The sequence below is a fragment of the Trachemys scripta genome, chromosome 14 (genome assembly GCF_013100865.1).
Source record: "Trachemys scripta elegans isolate TJP31775 chromosome 14, CAS_Tse_1.0, whole genome shotgun sequence".
Classification (NCBI taxonomy): Eukaryota; Metazoa; Chordata; order Testudines; family Emydidae; genus Trachemys; species Trachemys scripta.
Genome location: NC_048311.1, coordinates 37188787 through 37208773, shown reverse-complemented (window position 1 = coordinate 37208773; position 19987 = coordinate 37188787). Strand labels below are relative to the sequence as shown.

Genomic DNA, 19987 nt, shown 5'->3' with positions numbered 1-19987 from the left:
TGCATCCTAAGCTGAGCTTAACACTTTCAGTGTCCTTACAAACTTAGATGCTTCACACCACAGGCTGGCTCTTCAGCCAGGCTCTCCCCTTTGATCAGTAGTTCAGTTGCTTGGTGGTGGTGCTGCCAGTGTCTATTGTTCCTGCCTAAACCAATGTCCATTGTTCCTGTGAGGCTGGGCTGGGTTTGTCCCATCCACACCCTGATGAGGTGTGAACTGCCTCTCTGTTCTTGGAGAGTTTTTGCCTGGCTTGCAACCATACTGACAGAGCCTTTAGAGAGAGATTCATACCAGGTCAGGGGTGAGTGGACCTGGCGTTTTTGAATTACACTGTAAGGTGCCTCCGTCTCCCATGCATTGTTTAAGGAGTTCAGCCACCTAACTCAGCTTTGTGGATCACTGTGCTGTGCCTGTGATTTTCTAGCTGCCTAAAGATTAGGCCCTGTGACGCTCAGCATTGCAACACCTGAGTCCCTGCATGGATTGCACCCTGTGTAACCAGTCATCTCTCCACAGAGCACAGCTAAGCAATTCCTGATTGACATGGGTGTGTACAGGACAGAGACAGAGCACAGGCTGGATAGTGACACATCACAGTAAACCCCAAACTCTCCTCCTGGAGACACAATATTCCCTGTGAGGACTGGGGGGACACAACCAAGTCAGGAAGCAAATCCCAGGACTCTGCCCACAACAACTGCAGCTGGGACATTAAAGTGGAACAAAGAACAAGAATTGTGTTTAATGTTTTATTTACAATAAGTAAGTGGAGAGCAGGAAAGTAAAAGGAGCTGAGAAGGAGCTTTAATAACCACAGCACGGCAAGGAGATCCCCAGCTACTGAGAACAGTTTTCTTAATGGCACTAAAATAACACCAATGCCCAGGAATTAATATAGGGAATTATATTAATGCATCCGAAGAAGTGGGCTGTAGCCTACGAAAGCTTATGCTCTAATAAATGTATTAGTCTCTAAGGTGCCACAAGTACTCCTGTTCTTTTTGCGGATACAGACTAACACGGCTGCTACTCTGAAACCTATAGGGAATTAATGAGTTACAGTCTCACTTTCATGTAAAGAATCTCTCTGTCCCACTCACATTCCCTTTCTTTCTCCCTGTTCTTTCCTTCTCCCTTTTCTTTCATACTGTCCTTTTCTACTTATCATTTTCTAGCCCTCACTTCCGACCCCTGTTTATTTTCCTGTGTCTCTCCCACTCTCCTCTCCTCCCTCTCACAGATAATTCCCCTTGACTGCTCCATTCTTTCCCCTGATTTTATCCCTTCCCCTCTTGATGCCCCTGGGCTGGTTCCCCTGTCAGGAATATTTTCCTTTCATTCTTTTCATTTCTGTTTTTCACCATTTCTCCCGGACTCTCCCATTATTCGTGTTTTATTTCAATTCAAATTTTCTTCTTCCTTCTTCTGTTCCCTCTGGTTAAACCCGCCCTGTTCCTTCCTCTCCAGTGCTGCCAACCTCAGGATCTTTAAAAAATCATGAGACTGACCAACAATAATTTTTTGTCTGCCTGCACTCCTGCCCATCCCCTGTCTGTGTGACAATTACAAATTTGCCAGCTTTCCAGGATGGTGACTTGGGTCCCTGCAGCAGGAGCTCTGGCTGGGAGACCCCAATGAGACCTAATGACACAGATCTGTACAAAATGCTCCCTGCTGCTGTGGAGCTTCCAGATTCTCCCTAACACCCCAAACCCTAATTCATTAATTTTGTGTCCCTGCCACTCTGCCTGTGCCCAGCCCGGCTGTTAGTTCTGCCCCCTGCCCAGCCCCCACATCTGCCCTTCAGGGCCCCTCTGCCCCTCCTGCAGCTAGAGGAGTTCTTCACCTCCCTCCCCCTCCCATCCCTGGGGCTGCAGGGAGGGGGTGAGGCTTCCAGGGGTCATAGAGTTAAGAGGCCAGAGGACTGGGTAGATGGGAGTCCTCCAAGATCATAGAGACTGGGGTGTGTGAGGCTAGAGAAGCTGATTTCAGGGCCCCAGTGGGATATCCCCCCCCCCCCCCCCCAGTGTCTCAGGGATACAGTCTGAGCAAGGATCCCCACCCCACCTGGAGCCAGGGTTGGATTCTCTCCCCAGGGATGGAGCCCGGCGGGAAAGTGAAAATTGGGGCCTCGTCACCAGCATCGATAAATGTCACCTGCCCCCGGTCACAGTCCAGAAAAACCTGTATCCTGCTGGGGACCCGGCTCAGGGGCAGGGGCGTCGCAGGGGAGGTGAGAGCCTGGAACTGATCCCCCCACCGCTGCACAGCCCAGATCCCGCCCTCAAGGCTACGGCTGATCCTTCCCTTCCTCCCCAAGGACTCTGTGGCCACCCCCACAGCCCAGAATCGCCCATCCCCGACCTGCACCTCCCAGCAATGTCTCCCCAAGGTGAATCCCTCACAGCCCAGCACACAGGGCTCAGTGTCAAATCTCTCAGGTTTGTTGGGCAGTCGCTGCCATGTGTCTCCCCATCTCACACTTTTCCGATCCTCAGACAGGACGAGTTTGGGATGAGCCGTGTCTGGATCCAGAGTCACATTTGCTGGGGAGAGAGAGAATCAGAGCGTTAGGGGCAGAGCTCAGCCCTCGGGGAGGGTTTGATGGTGTCAGTGACAGAATCTGCCCCAGCTGGAGAGTGACTCAGGGAATCTCCTTCCTCCAGGATTTACCTGTCAGCTCAGAGATCTCAGCACAGGGCTGGGGAGAGTCAATCCCCTGGTAGAGATGGGTCAGAGAAAGGATCAGCTGGGCCAGGCCTGAGACTCAGAATCTTTCCCCTCCTTCCCCCACCTCTCCCCGGGAGGGGACTTGAGACTCTGGCAGCCCCAGCAGATGGTACAACTCAGTGAACATTGACAGAGCTCCCCTCCCCCTCCCCACCTTAAATCTCACTGTGTCCCAGCTGCCCCTGTGCTGGACTTTGCTATGGGGCCTCCCCACTGCACCCGGCCTGCTCTCAAATGTCACAGCTCGGACAGCAACAGGCCACATGGTGCGAGAATTGAACAAGCCCAGAATTTCACTGCTCAGCAGCAGTCACGGCGCAAAAGTACATTATCATGAGGCAGGGAGTGAGGGGTCAACACAAGGGGAGGGGGTTCATGGTGGTTGAGGCAGAATCTACAAGTGTGGGGAGAGCAGGGGTGGATTAGGGTTTTGTGGTGCCCTGGGCCAGAGCAAGTGGGGACCCCTCCCCCCTTCTGCCTGCAGTTCCCCCACCACCTCGCTCTTCTGCTAGGGAAATGGGGTCAGGGCACAGGGGCTTGCCCCACTCCACCAACCTGATGCTCCAGCTGGAGAGTTGGGCAAGCACCCGTGACCTGACCCCATTTCCCAGCTGGAGAGCAGGGCGGGTGGAGCAGAGCAAGCCCGGCAAGCCCCCGAGCCATGACCCCACTAACTGGCAGGAGCACTGGGCAGGCAGAGTTGGTCGGGGTGCAGAGGTGCCCATTTTTCATGGGTTCCCCAATTGGCAAGGGCCCCTGGGCACAAGCGCCATTGGCCAAGTGGCTAATCTGCCACTGGGAGTGGGGGAGGTGTAGAATGGGTGGCTGGTGGAAAGAGGGAGAGGGTTGTGCTAGTGATGGGAGGCTAAAGTGACGTCCTGTTTACCAGAGACAGGAGAATGCTGCTGGATGGAGGCAGGAGAAAAGAGACAAGCTCACAGCTCTGGTCACAGGAGCTCCCCACATGTGTATAATGGAGCCAGAAGAGCCCCTGTCTGTGATCAAGGCTCTGTTCCTCTGCTGGAGACTGGAGCAAGAGTCGCACACAGACACAGTCCCTGATCACCCCATCAGCATGGGGTCATTGCAGAGCTCCTGGCTTTCTTCAGGGGGGAAAAGATGAAGGAAGAAAGAGAGAGAAATTGGAGATCGGCCATCAGTGCAGGGAGATAAAACAAACTCCCCCTGGAGAAGTGGCTGTGGAGGTGCATGTCCCACTGGATCTATACAATGAGTGGCAGCTGCTATCACAGATTTGTCCAGGGTGCAGTGCACAGGCAGACGGTGGAGGGGCAGGAAAAGTAGATGCAATATGATGTAAATTCATTATGGTGTGGTAGGACATAGGCACAAACCCCATTTCACCTTGTGATGCGCCATGAAATGCAGGATGCAGGGGAGATCTGCCCTGAACTATCACATCCACTCCCACATTCAAGGAAAAAGAAGAACATTGCCACATAGGGCCTGATATTTGGACATTGATAAAATATAATCTTTAATTACCTTCTTCTATAGGTGCCACAGATCTTCTCCACCCTAAAAACAATCACATAATTAGAGATGAGAGCAGATCTGAACAAGTATTGCATGATTCAATATTGTACAGACTAATACACTGATAGAAAAAGAAAGTTATAAGTTCTTCCAAACATATACTGAAATATAAAGCAATAGAACCTGCACTAGATTGCATGAGTGTTTCTCTCCCAGAGTGTATCTTCACTGCAGAGTTAGCCCAGCATCTTACCTGGCTGTTGCCCCAATCTGTTTATGGCACAAACACAAAAACTCTGACTCAAGTTTGTTGTGCTTTACACCCAGGCTAGCTCACAGGACTTTGGGTATAGGCTGTAGCCCAGGTACCACTTTAATTCAGGTTGGTTACATGCCCACTTTGCAATGTGGAGGGCGGTTAATCATCTCAGGGGCTGATAGTCCTCCAGTGCCTTCCCACAATTCCTCCTGGACCATATTTTCTTGCCACCTATGTGACGTTATTGATATAATCTGGGACCATATAGATCATTGTTGCAACCAAGGTCCTGTAGTGGCACCCAAATCTTGTATAAAGGGGGTCAAATGGGGTGTCTAAGACAAGGTTATGGTTTACTGGTTATAATTATGCTGTCTATATGTGTGTATCACTTTTGTAGTTGAAGTTATGAATATTGGCTCTATACTGTCTGTATTTCAAACTTATGCTATGCTGCTGGGTGACATCCCAGACAAACTGGTGTTAGCTCTGCTTAGCCTGCTTGATGGCCCATTAAGGACCATCAGCTATACAATGGACCCATTGAGAGAAGGCAGATACGCCTTGTAACTCAGCAAAGTATGCAGGGACTGGCCCATGTGACTCCAGACTCCATTTTGCTGTTCTTTTCCACAGTAAGAACAAAGAGGTGTTCTTACACCTGGAAAAGACTATATAAGGCTGATGCCTCATCTCCATCTTGTCTTCAATCCTGCTTCATACCTCTGGAGGAACTTTGCTACAAGCTGAAGCTTTGAACAAAGGACTGAGGACCCATCCCAGTGGGGGATGTATTCCAGAGACTTGATTTGAACCTGCAGTTTATTCCATCGCTGCTGCAAGCCTGAACCAAGAACTTTGCCATTACTGTATGTAATTGATTCCATTTAACCAATTCTAACTCTCATCTCTATCTTTTTCCCTTTATGAATAAACCTTTAGATTTTAGATTCTAAAGGATTGGCAACAGCGTGATTTGTGGGTAAGATCTGATTTGTATATTGACCTGGGTCTGGGGCTTGGTCCTTTGGGATCAGGAGAACCTTTTTCTTTTACTGGGGTATTGGTTTTCATAACCATTTGTCCCCATAACGAGTGGCACTGGTGGTAATACTGGGAAACTGGAGTGTCTAAGGAGATTGCTTGTGAGACTTGCGGTTAGCCAGTGGGGTGAGACCGAAGTCCTCTTAGTCTGGCTGGTTTGGTTTGCCTTAGAGGTGGAAAAAACCCCAGCCTTGGGCTGTAACTGCCCTATTTGAGCAATTTGTCCTGAGTTGGCACTCTCAGATGGGTTCCGCCAGAACCGCATTGTCACAACCTACTTACTCTATTGTTGTATTGCTTATCAATTTTTCAAATTAGCTTTTGGTGTGAAATTCATCCAGTTTAGTCTTTCCACTCATTTTATAAAGTTACATTAAAAAACAACCACCCCAAAAAGAATGATAATAATAATAAAAAACAAACAAACAAAAAAAGGTTTCCTATTGCAACAATTTTAAAAATTAAATTTAAAAGCAAACAACTCCACCACAATTAAACAAATGGCCACATGAGACTCCAAACTGATACAAAAAGCTTCTTTTCAGAGGAAGGATAATGACACTTACTTATTTCTTTATCGCGTTTCTCTAAAAATTAAAGAGAAATAAAGATATATTTTTGTTAGGCGTTTTCCTTTTCTTATGTTTTATTTCTCTTTATCATCAATACGACAGTGAACGCTGTGAGAAATCAACATCATTTACCCCCCCATGAGAATAATCATAAAAAACAAGTAAGCAAACAAACAAAACCAGATTTAATAAATAAATAAAAAGGGTAATTTTAAAAGCAAACATCTCCACAACAATTAAACAATCTGGCTGTGATGGAATACACCGGTTTAAAACCATGCCTTTTGGATTTCATGGGGACACTGCCACTTTCCTACACTGATGATATCATGTTCTACAGTGAGAGCTGGGCCAAGCATATGAAGCACATTGTTGTGGTATTTTGGGCTCTCAAAGCAGCAGGTTTGATGGCCAAGAAGTCAAAGTGTAAGCTGGCCACCCAAGAAGTCACTTACCTACGGTATGCTGTGGGGGATGGGAGGAACTATGACCTTTGGTGGAAAAGTTCAAGCCCTAGTGTGTTGCCCTGTCCCTTTCACAAAGAAGCAAGTCTGGTGGTTTATGGGATTAGTGGGATATTATTGACAGTTCATCCCAAACTTTGCTACCATGGCTGCCCAGAGTTGATTAAGGACACTGCCCCCAAAAGGATCCACTGAACCAAAAGCAGTAACAAGGCATTTAGGGAACTACAAGTCCTGTTGATCCAGGAGCCAGTAGTATTCCAGTCAGCTGTCTCTGGAGCCCTTTATTCTCTGAACAGATGTGTCTAATGTCAGAGTCGGAGCAGTGCTATCTCAGGAGTTCAGAGAAGAACACCCTGTTCTCTATCTCATCAGGAAGTTATTCCCACATGAGGTAGCCTAATAGGTCATCGAAAGGAGGCCCTGGAGGTGAAACAAGCCATCGATGCCCTATGCTATTACTTGTGGGAGCAGCCCTCCCGCATAGTAACAGACCATGCACCACTCCACTGGCTGAACTCAATGACAGGCCATAACCCAGGTGTTATGCAGCAGCATCTCTCAATGCAGCCATAGAGCTTTCAACTGGCACATCGTTCAAGCATGGAAAATATATATGTGGACTTATCACAGGATGAATCATAGAATAGAATAGAATCATAGAAGATTAGGGTTGGAAGAGACCTCAGGAGGTCCTTTAGTCCAACGCCCTGCTCAAAGCAGGACCAACACCAACTAAATCATCCCAGCCAGGGCTTTGTCAAGCCAGTCCTTAAAAACCTCTAAGGATGGAGATTCCACTACCTTCCTAGGTAACCCATTCCAGTGCTTCACCATCCTCCTAGTGAAATAGTGTTTCCTAATATCCAACCTAGACCTCCCCCACTGCAACTTGAGACCATTACTTCTTGTTCTGTCATCTGTCACTACTGAGAACAGCCAAGCTCCATCCTCTTTGGAACGCCCCTTCAGGTAGTTGAATGCTGCTATCAAATTCCCCCTCATTCTTCTCTTCTGCAGCCTAAATAACCACAGTTTCCTCAGCCTCTCCTCCTAAGTCATGTGTCCCAGCCCCCTAATCATTTTGTTGCCCTCCGCTGGACTCTCTCCAATTTGTCCATATCCCTTCTGTAGTGGGGGGGACCAAAACTGGACACAATACTTCAGGTGTGGTCTCACCAATGCCGAATAGAGGGGAATAATCACTTCCCTCGATCTGCTGGCAATGTTCCTACTAATACAGCCCAATATGCCATTGGACTTCTTGGCAATGAGGGCACGCTGTTGACTCATATCCAGCTTCTCATCCACTGTAATCCCCAGGTCCTTTTCTGCAGAACTGCTGCTTAGCCAGTTGGTCCCCAGCCTGTAGCGGTGCATGGGACTCTTCCTTCCTAAGTGCAGGACGCTGCATTTGTCCTTGTTGAACCTCATCAGATTTCTTTTCGCCCAATCCTTCAATTTGTCTTGGTCACTCTGGACCCTATCCCTACCCTCCAGCGTAGCTACCTCTCCCCCCAGCTTAGTGTCATCTGCGAACTTGCTGAGGGTGCAATTAATCCCACCATCCAGATCATTGATAAAGATGTTGAACAAAACTGGCCCCAGGACCAACTCCTGGGGCACTCTGCTTGAGTGGGGATGGTGGGGACACAAACCAGCCCCAGGACACCACAGCCCAGGGTCTGAGGGAGAGAGTGTGAAAGGGGGTACACAAACACCACACTGGGCATGACAGGGTGAAAGAACAGTACTGTGCCAGGTAACCCTGCCCATCCAGCCCTGCAGATCATGCTTCAGCTGGAGAAAGGGCTGAAAAGGGAGCAACCCAGCTCAGAAGGGAGAGGCACGGGAGGAGGACAGACCTACCCTGAAGGTTACTGACAAGGGCACCAGAGCAGCCTCCCCAAGGGACTGACTGCACACTTAGGCCCGGATGGTTGCCTTTTCTTTTTCTTTTCACCTTATCTTGGACTTGAAGCTGGGGAAGACCAGCAGCTGGTAGGAAGTGACCCGAGGAGGGTTATTTGGAGGATATCTTTCGGGACCAGACACTGTTGACCCTCCTAGGTGCTGGATCAGAGCCCAGTGTAGTGGTTGGGCCCAGGCTCCCCTATCACTGCCTATCTCACTGCAGCTCTGATTAAAAGAAAGCCAGCACTGCACCACCTGCCCACTGGGAGGCAGCACTAAGTGTGCTAACCACTGGGCCACCTAAACCACCGAAGCTCCAGGGCTCAAGCACCCACAGGAAAACAATAGGGGGTGCTCAGCACCCACCAGCTGGCCACCGATTAGCTGTTTGAAGGTGGACCCAGACTCAGCACCCAGGGACTGTGACACCACCTGTACTTCACCCCTTCCTTCCCCTGCTCTGCCTCTTCTCCTGAAGCCCCTGCCACTCGATCCTCTCTTCCCCATGGAGCAAGCGGCAGGTGAGAGGCGCTAGGGGTAAGGGGTGGAGAGGAGAGAGCGATGGGCCGGGGGCCCTCGGAGAAGTGGACAGAGAGTAGTTGATGGGAGGCTCTCAGGGGAGGGAACATTGGGGGTGGGACAGAGTGGCGGCAGGGCCTTGGGGGAGAGGGCAGAGTCGGGATGGAGCACCCACCGGCAAAAAGAAAAGTCAGAGCCTGTGACCGATGACTCGATTACACTCCCACATGAGGATCCACTTTTGTACAAAAACTTTCTTCTCAGAGGAAGGAAAATGACACTTACCAATTTCTAGATCTTGTTTCCCTTAAACATTCACAGAAATACACATAAATGTTTAATTTGACCTTTCCTTCTCTTATGTGTTGTTTCTCTTTATCATCAAAGTTAAAGTTGGGTGATTATTTCTATTCAATTTCCTCTTTTCTATTGCTTCCCCATCACCCCAAATAATATTTTATGTGAATTTTGTCTAATTTAGATTTACTCCAAATGTTATGAAACTAGATTATCACACCCTGTCCTGAGGCACATCCCCATCCCACTCAGGAAAAGAGGAAAACTCCTCTGGGCTCAGCTGGCATTAAACAGGCGTCCTGCAGGTCCTACTCCACTTGGAGGAAATGATCTTGAAAGGGAGAGTTTGTCACAGGAAGGGGGTGGCTGCTGGAACTCAGAGGTAGCTGATTCTTACAACAGAGCCACTGAAGACAACTTATGAACCTCTGCCACTCACACGGGTCCTTCAGACTAGGTACAAGCTGACTGCAGCAGGGAGCGATTGAAGATAAACCCTGTCTTGGAACTAGCTGTACTGAAACTTCTGTCACGAATTCACTTGATCAGTGCTACACCCCCAGCTTTGCAACAGTTTCTAGACTCTTCAGTCTGCCAGACTCCCTAGGTGTCTCTCTCTTCCTCCTGGGTAAGCCACACGGCTTCATCACCTCCTTAGACTGGATCTCTGGGCCTTCAGCACCCCTGCTTTGCACTCTGATCTCTGTTCAGTGAGTCCAGCTGAGATTTTCCTGGTAGAGACTCACACACCCTTCAGGGATAAACACACCTCACTAAGCATTTGCAGTGGCACTCAAAGAGCATTGTCAAAACAGTCGGGTGTATCAGTCAACTGGACACAGCATAGGAAGGTTGCAGGTTATCATAGAGAATTGAAGGTTAAAGCATAGACCATTCTGGTCAGCCCAGAGCCCAGATTCTGTAGTGAACCCCACTGTTCAAGCTCTGTCTGTCTCTCCATCCGACCTCCTTGTTCAGACTCCAGGTCAGAGCCCCAACTCCTTCCAGCAGCCAACTCGTACCCCCCACCTCACACCTCTCCAGTCCTTTGTTCTTGAGCTGGGGAATGTTGCTCAGCTTCCCTGCTTAGATGTGGGGAAATCCAGCTCTCTCTGGGTTGTTGGTTGCTAGGTGTCAATATCCGGTGACTGGATTTGCCATTTTCTGCTCTGATGCTCCATCGATATGGGGACTAAGGCCCATAACATCAATACTGATGTCTCTTAGCCTGAGAGCAAACAGTCCTTTTCTCCCCACTGGGTAACAATGTCACATATAGAGGAAACTGAGGCATACATAGAATTCATAAAAATATTGCAGAAAATTCCCACTTCATCACAACTTAATTAACAAGCCAGACCTCTATAGATTCTTCTGAAAGACTCTGAGACTGGTCTGCACTGTAACCTTACACCCCTCAGACATGTAGCTATGCCAACCTCAACCCCTAATTGGAAGGACTTTTAAAGGGAGAGGGTTCCCTGCAAACATTCAATCAGGCCTTAAACCACACACATCTGCCCCTACCCTCTATCAATGAATTCACATGCATTCTTCTTCTTTATATAGGACAAGATCAGCAGGTCACATGTTCTTCTAATATTAAATTCTGAAATTCCTCCTATTTATTTATTGGAATAAAATCTGTATATACCGTATATTTCTCCCTCTGATATTTACCTTTTATTTTAAAGAGATAAACAGTGAGGCCAATGAAACCAAACAAAACCACCAAGATCACGCTTAGAGCCACCATCCAGGAATTCACCCTCGGGAAAAATGGATCTGAAAAAAACAACACCCAGAACTTGCCTTTATTTGGAAGCGGTGACGAAAATCAGATGTTTTTATTCCATATAAATACATAAATAGTACCCAGCAGGATTTCTGTGAGATAAGAGTGAAAGAATGGCCATGTCTACACTACACAAATTACCAGAAACTGATTTTAAAAATGGCTCCAATCAACACATATTTTATACTGATTTATCCTGGAAAAAAACAGGCCTCATTTGATCCATTGCTATTCAGAGAGCCATAGAATTCAGTGGAAAATTCTCTGCTCATAAAACCCCACTGACTTCAGTAGAGTTACACCAGCAAATAATTTAATCCTTAGTGTTCAGCAACATTCAGAAATTGTCAGATTAATTAGAATATTTTTGAAAAGTCCATTATTGCCCCGCAAATATTTGAAGGAATCATAATCACAATTTCTCCAAACAATTCTGTAGCAAATGAATTAATCTTCATTTACTGTTCTTGTGTTCACAGTGATTCAGACATCCACTCAGAATGGAATTTTTGAAATGTACTAAAGTTCTCTCTGCACAGGGTTTGTGCTCTGGTACAGAGAAACTGGGGCAACACTCTTATGTGGCCATTCTTAAATTGGTTCAAGAGTTGACAACATATGAGGGTTGCACCAGTTTGAATAAACTGATGCACAAAACTTTAAAACATAAATCGGCTTAATAGTGCCCTGCCTCCATTTAGGTGAAGCTGATAAGGAATTGACAGGAGCTAAATCTATATAGGGCCCTCTGAAACTTATATGCATGTTCACCTAAACAAGTGTCATCGATTAAGTAAATAGTTAATCAGTGCAACTTTTGTGTGTAGCCAAGGGTAAAATGAGTCCCTTTGTGGATCCAGACCAAAGTGACTTAAGGATCACAAGTCCCACTGAAAGTCAGTAAAAAGAACATCACATGACTGAGGTGACATTTCACACAAGTAATGAACAATGAGTTGAGGCAGTGAGAAGATCAAATTAGAGGATTGGGCTGAAAAAAACCTGATGAGGTTCAACAAGGACAAGTGCAGAGTCCTGCACTTAGGACGGAAGAATCCCATGCACTGCTACAGACTAGGGACCGAATGGCTAGGTAGCAGTTCTGCAGAAAAGGACCTAGGGGTCACAGTGGACGAGAAGCTGGATATAAGTCAACAGTGTGCTCTTGTTGCCAAGAAGGCTAACGGCATTTTGGGCTGTATAAGTAGGGGCATTGCCAGCAGATCGAGGAACGTGATCGTTCCCCTTTATTCGACATTGGTGAGGCCTCATCTGGAATACTGTGTCCAATTTTGGGCCCCACACTACAAGAAGGATGTGGAAAAATTGGAAAGAGTCCAGCGGAGGGCAACAAAAATGATTAGGGGTCTGGAGCACATGACTTATGAGGAGAGGCTGAGGGAACTGGGATTGTTTAGTCTCCAGAAGAGAAGAATGAGGGGGGATTTGATAGCAGCATTCAACTACCTGAAGCGGGGTTCCAAAGAGGATGTAGCTCGGCTGTTCTCAGTGGTGGCAGATGACAGAACAAGGAGCAATGGTCTCAAGTTGCAGTGGGGGAGGTCCAGGTTGGATATCAGGAAAAACTATTTCACTAGGAGGGTGGTGAAACACTGGAATGCATTACCTAGGGAGGTGGTGGAGTCTCCTTCCTTGGAGGTTTTTAAGGCCCGGCTTGACAAAGCCCTGGCTGGGATGATTTAGCTGGGAATTGGTCCTGCTTTGAGCAGGGGGTTGGACTAGATGACCTCTTGAGGTCCCTTCCAACTCTGATATTCTGTGATTCTGTGATCACAAAGAAGCCACAGTATAAAATTTACCACATTCAAAAAAATTATTAAGATGAAGTGAAGGTTGCAGGAACATACTGCATCAGGGGATTGAGTGAAAATTTCTTCTCAAAAGGTTGGAAGTTTGTGACTGTACATGGTTACGTGTGTGCTAGAATATCAGGAAAGTCAGACTTAACATTAAATTTACGTGAAACGCAAAACTTTGATAGACTGAGTACTCACAATGAAGGGAATCAAATTGCCTAAACTGTGACCCTGTAAAGATACCAGCCTCCCAGCTTCTGTGTTTGTATGTGGATTATGAAATATCGATCACAGACATTTCAGTTCTTGTTTTCCCATATTTTGTTTTGTTTCTAGTGGTGGTGAGTTCAGTGTGGGATTTGGATGGTAACTGACCTGCTATATAAATTGCTGATTCCTTTTCTTGATTGAGAACGGTGTTCCTGATGCAACAGGACAAGTTTTGGTTTGAATGTTCTGTTACAATGATAGCAGATTCTGTTTCAAACAGGTTGTTATCCACTCTGGATGTTGTTTCATAGAGTGATGGTAAATGTCGTCCATTGAGATCTTTCCACAGCACCTCAGGCTTTGGGTACCAACCAGCTGATCGACAAACCACCCGGATCCCTCCATCCTGGTGACCCTCCACAGAGATGAGAGGAGCAGAGCCCAGACCTAAGGGGAAAATACATAAAGGTGTCAATTCCATGAACTAATTTATAAAGCAGAAGGGATGAGGGACAGTTTGTTGATCCCTTACTCACACTAGAAAGCAATTATTCATGTGGATAGTCAGTAGAAGGGATAAATGAATACTAGAATGTCTGAAATCCCGATACTCATGGACACAAAAATGTGAACAAATATTTAAAATAATTTCACTGAGTCTGTGGGAGATATTAAGAACATAAGAATGGCAATTCTGGGTCAGACCAAAGGTCCATCCAGCCCAGTATCCTGTCTGCTGCCAGTGGCCAATGCCAGGTGCCCCAGAGGGAGTGAACCTAACAGGTAATGATCAAGTGATCTCTCTCCTGCCATCCATCTCCACCCTCTGACAAACAGAGGCTAGGGATATCATTCCTTGCCTGTCCTGGCTAATAGCCATTAATGGACTTAATCTCCATGAATTTATCTAGTTCTCTTTTAAACCCTGTTATAATCTTAGCCTTCACAACCTCCTCAGGCAAGGAGTTCCACAGGCTGTGTGAAGAAGAACTTCCTATTATTTGTTTTAAACCTGCTGCCTTTTAATTTCATTTGGTTGACCCCTAGTTCTTCTATTATGGGAATAAGTAAATAACTTTTCCTTATCTACTTTCTCCACACCACTCATGATTTTATATACCTCTATCATATCCCCCCTTAGTCTCCTCTTTTCCAAGCTGAAAAGTCCTAGCCTCTTTAATCTCTCCTCATATGGGACCTGTTCCAAACCCCTAATCATTTTAGTTGCCCTTCTCTGAACCTTTTCTAATGCCAGTATATCTTTTTTGAGATGAGGAGACCAAATCTGTATGCAGTATTCAAGATCTGGGTGTACCATGGATTTATATAAGGGCAATAAGATATTCTCCGTCTTATTCTCTATCCCCTTTTTAATGATTCCTAACATCCTGTTTGCTTCTTTGACTGCCGCTGCACACTGCGTGGACGTCTTCAGAGAACTATCCATGATGACTCCAAGATCTCTTTCCTGATTAGTTGTAGCTAAATTATCCCCCATCATATTGTATGTATAGTTGGGGTTATTTTTTCCAATGTGCATTACTTTACATTTATCCACATTATATTTCATTTGCCATTTTGTTGCCCAATCACTTAGTTTTGTGAGATCTTTTTGAAGTTCTTCGCAGTCTGTTTTGGTCTTAACTATCTTGAGCAGTTTAGTATCATCTGCAAACTTTGCCACTTCACTGTTTACCCTTTTCTCCAGATCATTTAAGAATAAGTTGAATAGGATTGGTCCTAGGACTGACCCTTGGGGAATACCACTAGTTCCCCCTCTAATTCTGAAAATTTAACCATTAATTCCTACCCTTTGTTCCCCGTCTTTTAACCAGTTCTCAATCCATGAAAGGATCTTCCCTCTTATCCCAACACAATTTAATTTACATAAGAGCCTTTGGTGAGGGACCTTGTCAAAGGCTTTCTGGAAATTTAAGTACACTATGTCTACTGGATCCCCCTTGTCCACATTTTTGTTGACCCCTTCAAAGAACTCTAATAGATTAGTAAGACAGGATTTCCCTTTACAGAAACCATGTTGACTTTTGCCCAACAATTTATGTTCTTCTATGTGTCTGACAATTTTATTCTTTACTATTTTTTCAACTGATTTGCCCATTACTGATGTTAGACTTACCAGTCTGTAATTGCTGGGATCACCTCTAGAGCCCTTTTTAAATATTGGCATTACATTAGCTATCTTCCAGTCATTGGGTACAGAAGCTGATTTAAAGGACAGGTTACAAACCCTAGTTAATAGTTCCGCAGTTTCACATTTGAGTTCTTTCAGAACTCTTGGATGAATGCCATCTGGTCCCGGTGACTTGTTACTGTTAAGTTCCTCAATTCATTGCAAAACCTCCTCTAATGACACTTCAATCTGTGACAATTCCTCAGATTTGTCATCTACAAAGGACGGTGTTGTGTCAACATGGGAGCAACTGAGTGTTGAGCATCTTTAATGATATGACAACGTAGATACCTGAATAGGATCTGAACTTTTGAAAATCTGATCATTAATGCATTGGATAGATATATTTATTTTAAAAAATGTCTAACTGGCTTCATGGCTACAGTATCAAAGCAGCAGGGGAGAAATTATAACTCTTTTCTAAGAGGGATAAATACATAATTTCCCCTCCCCTCTGTAAAACTCTGCACTCCATATTCACCATAGTAATATGACTGTGGTATGATTATGATATAATTATGTTGCATCTTATACAAGATGTGTCATGTAAGATGTCAATGGAAATACACCTCTACCCCGATATAACGCAACCCAATATAACACAATTTTGGATATAATGCGGTAAAACAGCGCTCCGGGGTGGAGGGGGGGGGGCTGTGCGCTCTGGCGAATCAAAGCAAGTCCGATATAATGTGGTTTCACCTATAACACAGTAAGATTTTTTGGCTCCCGAAGACAGCGTTATATCGGGGTAGAGGTGTATTATGATTTGCTGAGTATGGTTATCCTATTTGTATGCTTGTATCATTTTTGTATCTGGAGTTATGAATATTGACTATGCATCTGTATTTCAAATGTGCTTGTCCTTGGTAACACCCACAACTTGCCTTTCAGGTAAAACAGTGAAGAAGCTAGACAGTGCTAATGGCCCATCAGTGAAAAACAATGGGCCATGGAAAAGTCTTGTCCTCACCGGGGGACAGTTCAGACAGCCTATGGATAATGGCTGCCATGACTCATCAAGCATGCAGGGGCATCTGACTAGATCCCATGATACTGAACTACAGTGTGGTACCTGTATTTTTCCACAAACTGGGCTGGGAACCTGGCTTGGAACAAAGGATTCCCACCATATGGAAGAAACTATAAAAGGAGGAAGTGACATCACCAACAGGCCTCACTTTCCCCACAATCCAACATCTGGATATACCTCTGGAAGAGCGCAGACTTTGAACTGGGGAAGTGCTGGTCCCAGGTGGGAAAGAAGGAAATCCTGCCTGTGTATGAAACGTCTACAAACTGCTCATACTATCTAACAGGGTGAGACACTATTCAAATCCTGTGTTGTATATTAGGCTTAGATTGTGTTTTTGTTTATTTGCTAAGTAATCTACTTTGATCTGTTTGCTACCACTTATAATCATTTTAAATCTATCTTTTTGTAATAAATCTATTTTATATTTTTATCTAAAATGGTGTGGTTTGAGTGAAGTGTTTGGGAAAAATCTCAGCTCAGTTAACAAAGGTTTTGGGCATATTCCTCTCCACATCGAGGGAGGGGAGAACTGGGTAATTCTAATAATCTTACTGGTCAGGCTTTTGGCCAGGGCAGGACAGTACAGCTCCAGGGTCCTAGGTTGGGAAGCTGGGGGGTGTTTGGGCTGAAGCCTCGCTATTGTTGGTTCATGAGTGCCTGGCCAGATGCATTCATGAATACAGCTGGGTGTGGTCCCTGCCTGTGGATGTTGATGTGAGTGCAAGTGTGGAGGGCTTTGTAGCTTGTCACAATGTCACAGTGCAAGAGGGAACCCAGACTGGTGAGACAGAGAGCTCATCTGTACCCCAGTTCCAGGTGGCACCCTGGGGGGAACCCATCACACCCACCATCACTATTATATAATCTCAGCAAATAAGGCTGCATTTGATTTTAACTACACCCCTAAATAACAACCAACCCATCTGAAGGCCATAAAAGTCTGTTAATCCCACCTTAGCCACACATCCTAGAAATGACTGCAGAGCAACTGGAAGGCCATATTTGTCCAGAAGTCCTTTCCCTCTTAACTAAAGATCCCTTTGGGAGTCAATTAAGATTGGGCAAGAAAGTGCCTTGGCCATCCTGAAAATGTTTTTAACAACATGTTGGGAAAATTTCCAGAACATTTTCTCTAGTATGAAAGTGACTGTTTGCTGAAAGTCACATACACTGTGTTATTGTAAAATATATCACAAGCAGGGAGCCACAGTTGTTGTAATAGGAAAGAACAAAGGTCTGCAAACCGCACAAAGCTTAAACTGTCACAAGCTACTGACCTGCTACTCGCAGTTCCAATGCTGTTTCTTCATAGAAAGTATCGTCTTGAACAAAACAGACGTATTGTCCTTCATCAGAGCGTCTGATATTGAGAATCCTCAAATGTACATTTCCATCTTTGAGTCCAGCTTTCAAAAGCTCTGTCCTTCCCTGATACTCTGGCATCTGCCCATCATACTGATCCTTCCCATCACGATACAGGTGCACAAAGGATACAAACTGAGATCGGAACCATCTCACCTCCATGTTTGCAGCACTCATCCGGGGGGACAGGTGACAGGGTAACACAGTTTCCTGACCCAGGATGGCAGTGACAGGATCACGGGGTCCAATCACTGTGAACTTTGCTGGAAAATGCACCAGGACAACAACAACAAAAAGCAGCTCAGAGGAAAGAGGGAATTTGATATGAAGGACACAGCCAACAGGTTCCATTTCAGACAAACTTTCCAAAAAGTTCAGCCAGAGTCAGACACCCGGCATGGAACATTTCAGCTTGAATGTTTAAGAGAGAGCAGCGCTCATGGGGAGCAGGACTGGGGCTCTGTTATAAGAACACTCAGCTTCAGTGTATGGCACAGGCACACAGCACTGAGATGGGGCATGGAGCTGATAACAGGCAAGTTTGGCGCATGGATCAGGCACAGAGCATGGGACAGAGTGGGGAGCTGAGAATTGGTAATGTCAGTGCATGACAGAGGCACACAGTACTCACACGGGGTGGGAAACTGAAGATAGATGTGTTCAGTCCATGTCACAGTCACACATCAGAGAAACCGAGGCAGAGAGCTGGGAATGGACATGCTCAGTGGATAGTTGAGATAAACTTACTATTCAACATCCCATTTTTGTAAGTGCTCTCAAATTGACACGCTTACCGACATTGCCATGAAATTTCCTGGGCCTCAGCAGGAATAAGGGTAGGGTTGGTGGGCCATATTTGGTGTTCTTTCACCAAAGTGTTCCTGAGACACAGCCCTATTGCTAGCCTAGCGCCAATTGTTGGACAATTATGGTTCAATACTTTACATGCTCAAGAGACCAAATAACCAAACGTAGCAAAAATTATTGCCTAAAGACAAAACAGTACGCTACGAAAAGGAGACATCCATACCCTCCTCCTGGGAAGCAATTCTTATCTTGCAGCATGCTCACCTTACACAGAAGGTGTGCTTGAAAAATACACCCCAACCCCACTTATACCGTGGCTGTTTACAAGTGAGAAAGCACTTTATACATCATCAAAGATCGAACCCACTAATTTCTTAATTTGTTCTGTACCTTCCTTAACCCTGTTTTGGATATCACATTCCAGACCAGGTGGGGGTAGAGGTACATCCCAACCAGAGCTGGGACACACCTATCATGGTTTTGATAGGCTTCCTATTTTCTATTGTGAATGCTAACATCAGATTTGTAAAGTGTTGTGAGATATTAGATATTGGTGAACAGAATTGTGGGAAGAGCATAATACATTCAGTTAACTTAACTTTGCATCACTTTCCCTCTCTCTCTAATGGATAGTATAGGACTACCGTGCACATAATGCCTAATAATATGGTGTATACTACACCTAACATATATGTATTAGGTAACAGGCCCAATAAAAAAATCGCATGGCAGCAAAATATTCTGGTTCTTCTTATGTTTTTGTGCACACGAGTCTCAAACTATGGCTCTGATCTTTTTTTACAGCTAGGGTTACCATATCTAACAAATAAAAAAAGAGGACCCTCCACGGGCCCTGGCCCCGCCCATTTCCCCACCCCCAGCCCTGCCCCAACTCCGCCCCTTCCCCGCCCTAACTCCGCCCCCTCCTCCCTCCCACTCCCAGCACGCGGAAAGGGTTGCCCGAGCGCTACCGGCTTCACGGTTTGCCAGGCAGCCCCCAGACCCTGCGCCCCCGGCCGGCGCTTCCCCAGTGCAGCTGGAGCCCGGGAGGGGAAGCGCCCAGTCGGGGGCGCAGGATCTGGAGGCTGCCCAGCAAACCGAGAAAGCCGGTAGCGCTTGGGCTTTGGGCAGCCCCCTTACCTCCAGACCCTGCGCCCCCAGCCGGGCACTTCCCCTCCCGGGCTCCGGCGGTGCAGGGTCTGGAGGCATGGGGGCTGCCCGAAGCTGGTAGCGCTCGGCTCTTAAACAGAGCTGAAGAGTCAGGGGAGGAGCAGAGCCGCCGCGGCTGGAGGCTCTGCTCCTCCCCTGACTCTTCGGCTCTGTTTAAGAGCCGGGCTGCCCAAGCGCTACCGGCTTCGGGCAGCCCCCATGCCTCTGGACTCTGTGCCTCCGGCCGGGCACTTCCCCTCCCGGGCTCCGGCGGCACAGGGTCCAGAGGCATGGGGGCTGCCCGAAGCCGGTAGCGCTCGGGCA

The 19987-nt window shown here is 46.4% G+C and overlaps 1 protein-coding gene across 1 annotated transcript; it reads right to left on the bottom strand.

Moving 5' to 3' along the window:
• Positions 1–2031: 2031 nt before the first annotated feature.
• On the bottom strand, positions 2032–18107 carry LOC117886973 (butyrophilin subfamily 1 member A1-like). The gene is made up of 5 exons (XM_034789167.1): positions 17623–18107; positions 13284–13565; positions 10951–11081; positions 10209–10251; positions 2032–2546 (listed from the first exon to the last, which is right to left on the bottom strand). Exons 1-5 carry the CDS (start codon positions 18056–18058, stop codon positions 2032–2034), a joined length of 1407 nt encoding a protein of 468 aa, XP_034645058.1. The 5' UTR covers positions 18059–18107.
• Between the last annotated feature and the right edge of the window lie 1880 nt (positions 18108–19987).